The following is a 6,318-nucleotide window of genomic DNA, read 5'->3' on the forward strand; positions in this document are numbered from 1 at the left end:
TTTGGGTTATAGAGGAACCCATTCAGTGAACTAACGAGCGTGTCTGGCATATTGAGAGTACTAAATTATAGGAGCAGGCAGGCTGTAGCAATAGCTTCTTCACTCTCTCTCTCTCGGGTGTCTGCACTGTAACCTAAATATGTCACTCCCTCATTCTTTTCATGCAAAACTATTAAATTCGACAGCAATATCTGGTCCTTTACGGAAGAAGGATTAAGCCAGGGTCTCTCTTCCTTTCTCCTGACCCCAATCCCCCCCTTCACTTCCCTCTCACATTTAAAGCAGATCTTTTATTTCACCAGATGAGGATTTCTATTTTTAATACGGAAAGCCTTCGCATCTAAGTGCAGGTGTGCATTCCCTCCCTCCCCATCTGGGGCCACTACTTTAACCCTTTCCAGCTCAGGCCTTTCACTCCCCATAAGAGCCAGGAGGGCAGGATGCCCAAGTGGTTTCTCTGCTGTTACAGTTTTTGACTGCTTGGTGGTGCTAGAGAGTAAAGCATAAATCTGTGTCTTCTAGCAGAAATTAAGTGTCATTTCATTTCAGCAGTGCTCTCAGTCCCCATGAGACCGAGAAGGGAGATTGTTAAATTTGCCCTCAAACCCAGGTCTCCCAAGTGGTAGCACAGACTACTTCAGATATGAACCTTAATGTTACAATAACACAGAGAACATAGATCTCAGACAGCCACAGAAAATTCTGTAATGGCTTCTCTTCTGTAAAGAAATGTAACACATATATTAGCATCAGTCCTTATAGCATTTACTGTTCCTCTGTTTTGATTTAATTGTAGCATATATTAGGGGTGAAGTCCTGGCCCTACTGAAGTCATTGGGAGTTTTACTATTACTGCCATGGGGTCAGGATTTCATCTGATGTCTCTTGAACACTAAGGACTAAATGCTCACTCTAGACAGAACCCTGGGCAACTCAGGAGCAGTCCCAGGAAGCCCTGTGACTTGGATACACATCTGGAGGCACAATTCCTTCCCTGCTTCCTCCCTCCTGTGGGAGGAAGGAGACAGGGTCAGGAGAGAGTAATTTGCTCCTGGCATATAGGGGCAGCAAATTGCAACACCCTTCATGCTGGCTGCCCATTGGGCAAAGCCAAGACTCCACCCACTCCAGGGATGTGTCCAGATACAGAATACCCTAGGACAGGTGGCCCACGCAGGTTCTCCTGCAGTATAGTTCTAGTCACAGTCTAGCCCTGTTGATACCATTTAATATCAGTGCACCATCGTTAGCTCAATAGCTGTAACTTTTGTCCACAGGCCTCACTTCAGTCCTTTCATTTCGCTCAGATCACAATTTAAATTAAAACAAACAAACTAACAAACAAAAAAAGAGAGCCTGGCACTAAGACGCATATTGCAAAATCACAGTAGCTCACTTTGCTTTTGTACTGCAGCCTTCTCCCCCTACCTTAAACCTTTGTCTACTTAGAGTGTAAGCTGTTCAGGGCAGGAGCTGGGCATTTTTTATGTCTGTGAAATCCAAATGTAGTAAATATATACATACATACATATATACTACTACTAATCTACTGGAGATGATGGCATTTTATTGCTGTTCAAACACCACTCCAGATAATGGCTACACACTTCATATTAAAGTAATCTTAATGTTAAGCAAGGGCGGAGGAAGGTTTCCTGGTAACACAAATAATAATATAACTTTCTCCCCAAGCCTGACTGTTTGTAGTGTTCCCTGAAGGAATGACTGTCTCTGCCTCTAGTTCCCACTGGCCAGAAGGCCACGCCCATGTCTCTTATATCTTGGCAGAATTAACAAGCTATGTTTGTTTTAGGGAGTCAGTGGAATCTACTTGGCAGCTCTATGCAGGGTTTTGCTGCCTGCTAACTGGGTGAGCCACCAGAAGAGCCTGACTTCTACTAGCTTGTTTTTATGAATGTGTCTCACATGAACACAGTTCCCTCTAGTGGCTAGATAATGTATAGAAGTTTATGAATCTATTGTCTCCAAGGTACAGACCTGGTCCTTTAGCTCAAGCAAGCTCAAACTTGCCACAGTTCCCCTAATAAGAAATTGCATCATATAATTGATGATAAAGCCTATTTTCAAAGACTGAACAATGCTCCCATGCTAAGAAAAAAACTTGACGGACTATGTGTAACAGCACCAACTGGCGACACCCACATATTGAAATGCTTGTCAGCTATCTAACCTGGCTTTTCCATCTTGAAGCCAGAAGCCCCTATGGCTGTAGTTTACATACACTCTATTAATTATTCACAATTTTTTTTTGCTAAGATAAGCATTTTGATTGCTTAACTTTTTTTCGCTCAGAATTTCAAATGCAAACCAATGTAAAAACCCGGCTCCCGCGGGTTCACTGGCAGGTAGTGGAAATATGTGTGTCTGCCTACTGAACACTTCTAATGACACCCCTCGATGGGCAGTCATCATTCTTTGTTGTCCTACGGTAGAGCAGTGTTGCCGTATCTGCAGTCCAACCAGTGCAGGCAGTTGTCTAAATACCCCCATCAATGTTTTTATTTTTTTAAATCATGAAAAAAATCTATATTAATATTAGATTTTGTGAAACCTACCCAACCAGATAAAGTCCATAACATTTTAAATACCTTGGGCTTATCATACTGTTGTAGGACTACCTGAGAAGCTAGGATTCCAAAACACTTTTCAAACCTTTCTACAGCAGCAACTACATATCATAGGATTATTTAGTTATGGCATTTCCCACTATCTACAAGGCGCTTACCAAACCCCCAAGAAGATTGGTCCCTGATCTGGGAATCTCACAGTCTATGGAAGATGATGGATGTCTCCTTGGATGTCCTTTCTTGATGCTGCTCACCACACTGTCCCATAGTAAGAGCTAGGCCAGCCTCAAGGGATTGCCACTTACCTTTGTGACCAAACAGCATAAGCTCTTGCATTCAAGGCGTATTCCAACTCAAACCGGCTACGTAAAGCTGCAACATGGCTACGGCCAGGACCTCCTCGTGCAATGAGACAGTCAGAAGAAGAGGAAGGAGACAAAGAGCCACTGCTGTTGCTGGAGGCTGGAGACATCAACTGGATTAAAAAAGAGCATTGTCAACATTTGCTCCTGAGCCTTAACAGTGTTAAAGAGGCTTCAACACACTGAGCATGTGCAACAGAACACAAGAATTTTGCTGCAGTCCTGGATTATTTTTATTCTCCTCTTTCTCATTAATATTTGTGTCCCTTCTTTCTTCTGCTGCATTGGCTGAAAAAAGCAGTGCCTCCTGACTTTGATCAGCAGCAGATGAGAGCTGCATGCAGCTTACCGAGGGAAGTGGTAAATTCATCATCTCTTGGAGTCTTTAAATCGAGATTGGATGTGTTTCTAAAAGTTATGCTCCAGTTCAGCCGTTAGTTATTGGGCTTGATAGTGTTCACTTACGTAGCAGGGAAGAGCAATTCCTTCCACTTCAGGAATTATTGGGTGAAATTCTATGGCCTGTGTTCTATAGGAAGTTATGCTAGATGAGCATAGCAGTCTCTTTTGGCCTTATAATTCACGAATCTCTAAGTAGAAACCCAGAATGGCAGGGCAAGCGTGTAGTGTTAGGAGGCATTTAAAAGTTTAAAAAGGAACAAAATTAATTTTCTGAGTGAGGGGAGAGGAAATAAAAGGGACAAAAAATCTTATCACCCCAGATTTCATCCTTTGTTGCCTGTAGCACTTAATAACTCTCCACAGATTTTGTTCCTTAAAACTCTCCTAAACAGGGTTTTGCCATGGAGACAATGGAGCTTAAGACTAACTCCTTAGATAAATAAAGCTTCTTTTTTTGGTTCATAGCCCAGATTTCATCCTACATGCACTGCTGCCTATGTATCACAGAAGCCAGTTCTCCCGTGAGACAGCACGGTTACTTGTGATATAGTACTTCACTTGTTTTAAAAACTTAAAAGCTTCCACCTACACATAAAGCAACCTACTGCAGTCAGAGCATGAAGAAATGTAATAAATTACGGGAGTCTGCTCTGACCCTTCAGCTCAAGAGCAGTGATACATCTGAAAGAAAAGGGGGAATTTTTATAATTCTTGTGTGTGCGCGCACACCCCCACACACAGATACACACAGACACACAGAGCAAATGTAAATTCAGGACTGGAGTCCCTAATCAAGCTCACTTCCTGTTTGATCAGTTATCTTCAATTGTTTATTAGCCATAGAGAGAAGCAGAAATGTAGCTTTGTATTTCTCTTTTTATGTTTGCTCTTTTAATCCCCCTCCCTAAAATCCATGTCAGACTCTTCTTTCTAGCCAAGCAGACCTGGGATTGCTAGGTGGGGAGAAGTGGATCTGCCTAAGACTACTGCAAGGTACATCCCTGCAATGCTGAACAGTCTCTCTCTGCAGCATTACCATCTCTGGAAATGCAGGGAGCCAAGAGCAAGTGAGAGACCTGATCTCATATCATGCTCACGGCAGTGTGTTCTGTCAGGCTGGCCTTTGGCCTTCTTCTTCTCAGGGCACTCATGGGGCTATTGTTTACTGTATCACCTTAAAATTTAATGAAGGAGGTTACAACTGGGTGAATCGGGTCAACAAATTCTATGGTCTCTTTCACACTTGTGTTGCTCCCCAACTTGCATTCACATTTGCTCATTTGGTGCATTCATATTACTTCACTGCAGGAGCTTATATCTTTACCTCAATATTGCATAGGCATTCTTCTAATTTTGTGACTACTTCAGAAAATTCTGGTCTTCCCTGTGAATACGAGAGAGAGAGAGAGAGAGAGAGAGAGAGAGAGAGCATGCACATTGTGTATTGCAAATAGAAGAGGGGCTGCTAGTGGCAGTTTTGATTTTTAAAATGTAGATATCTGCATTTGTAGGAGACCCTGACCAGGAAAGATGATTCCATTTACAGATAAGCCTGCTCGCGTACAGCCTGTTCTAACTTCCCTTCTAGACACTATACAGATAAAAAAGGGGGTGATTGTGGAGCCTCTCCACTTCTCTCTGCATTCCTTGGTGCCACTGTGAGTATACTTGCATGTCCTATACAAACTGCATGTTCAGATCTTATAGCATGAGCATTTTCTAGAAGCCACAAGTGCAGTACTTCTGGTTTTTATAGGGCCTGCCAGTGTGTAACTTATCAGATGTGCACTTAAGGAGACTTTAACGCCAAGACAGGGATCACTACTTGGGCTGGTGGCAACCCCTCCCCTCCCACTTTAAGAGTCTTAGGGTCAGTCCCTGCAGCTCTTACTCACGTGGATAGTCACATTGACAGCAGCCAGACAACACACATGAGCAGGACTTCAGAATTTGACTCTAAATCTCAATTTTAGATTTAGTAGGGTTGTAGCCATACTACGCATAGGTTCTTATTGCTAATCTAAGTGCCTTGTGACACACTGTGCAATGTGTCCCCAGCAAAGGGCCAATTTGCGTGATGCTAAGAGCTTCTGTTATGTGCTCCAAGCTGAGAAGTAGAGGGGACACTTTTGAAAGCTGTTGTGTCGCCTTGCATTAATACAACTAGACTCAGTAGTAAAAACCTATTCACTTTATTGAATAGCTTTTCCCTTCTATGTTAACACTGAATGGATTAAATTTTTCCAATGTATCCTGACACCAATGCACAGAGTCTTTTGCAAAACCAAATATGGGTTCTTGAAGACTGTCTCTTCTTCAGTTGTTCTATGGCTGTGGTCAGGAGCATGGAGAGGATCTTCTCTAGGCATTACAGAAGGCCTGAATATGAAATTATTTAATGGGGTTTGCTTGATATCTCAATCTATTCATTATATTAAATGGACTGTAATTATGGAGATATCTGTCTGCCTCTCTTCTTATACTGGGCCTGACAACATAATCTCTATGGCCGCAGTTCTGCAAAGCACGTAAGCACATGCTTATCATACAGAGTGATTAAGTCCCATTGACTTTAATGATCCAAAGCCTATTGGAGTTGATGGAAGGACTCCCATTGACTTCAATGAACATGGACAGGGCCGGCTCCAGGCACCAGCCGACCAAGCACCGTGGCGCTGGGGGAGGGGGGTTGGGCGGCCCGGCGTGGCGCTCCGGGGGGATGGGGGTTTGGCCGGCGCGGCGCTCCGGGGGAGGGGTGGTTTGGGCGGTGCAGCCTGGAGCTGGGGGGGGTTTGGCCGGCACGGCGCTCCAGGGGTTTGGGCGGCCCGGCCTGGCGCGGCGCTGGGCGCTGGGGGTGGCAGGGGTTTGGCCGGCGCGGCGCAGCGCTCTGGGGGTTTGGGCAGCCTGGCCTGGCCCGGCGTGGCGCTCGTGGGGGGGGGGTGTTTGGGTGGCCCGGCGAGGCGTTG

The 6,318-nt window shown here is 44.4% G+C and overlaps 1 protein-coding gene across 1 annotated transcript in view; it reads right to left on the bottom strand.

The window, feature by feature from the left end:
* LOC112107612 (serine/threonine-protein kinase TNNI3K) overlaps positions 1-6,318 on the bottom strand; it is a 164,917-nt gene that overhangs the window by 18,956 nt on the left and 139,643 nt on the right. The window contains exons 22-23 of the mRNA XM_024201386.2: positions 4,677-4,736; positions 2,894-3,063 (exon numbers count right to left, since the gene is read on the bottom strand). Of these exons, the coding sequence (XP_024057154.1) occupies positions 2,894-3,063; positions 4,677-4,736 (230 nt within the window). The remainder of the gene's footprint in view (positions 1-2,893; positions 3,064-4,676; positions 4,737-6,318) is intronic.

The sequence above is a fragment of the Terrapene carolina genome, unplaced genomic scaffold (genome assembly GCF_002925995.2).
Source record: "Terrapene carolina triunguis isolate 2854851 unplaced genomic scaffold, T_m_triunguis-2.0 Scaffold210, whole genome shotgun sequence".
Classification (NCBI taxonomy): domain Eukaryota; kingdom Metazoa; phylum Chordata; order Testudines; family Emydidae; genus Terrapene; species Terrapene triunguis.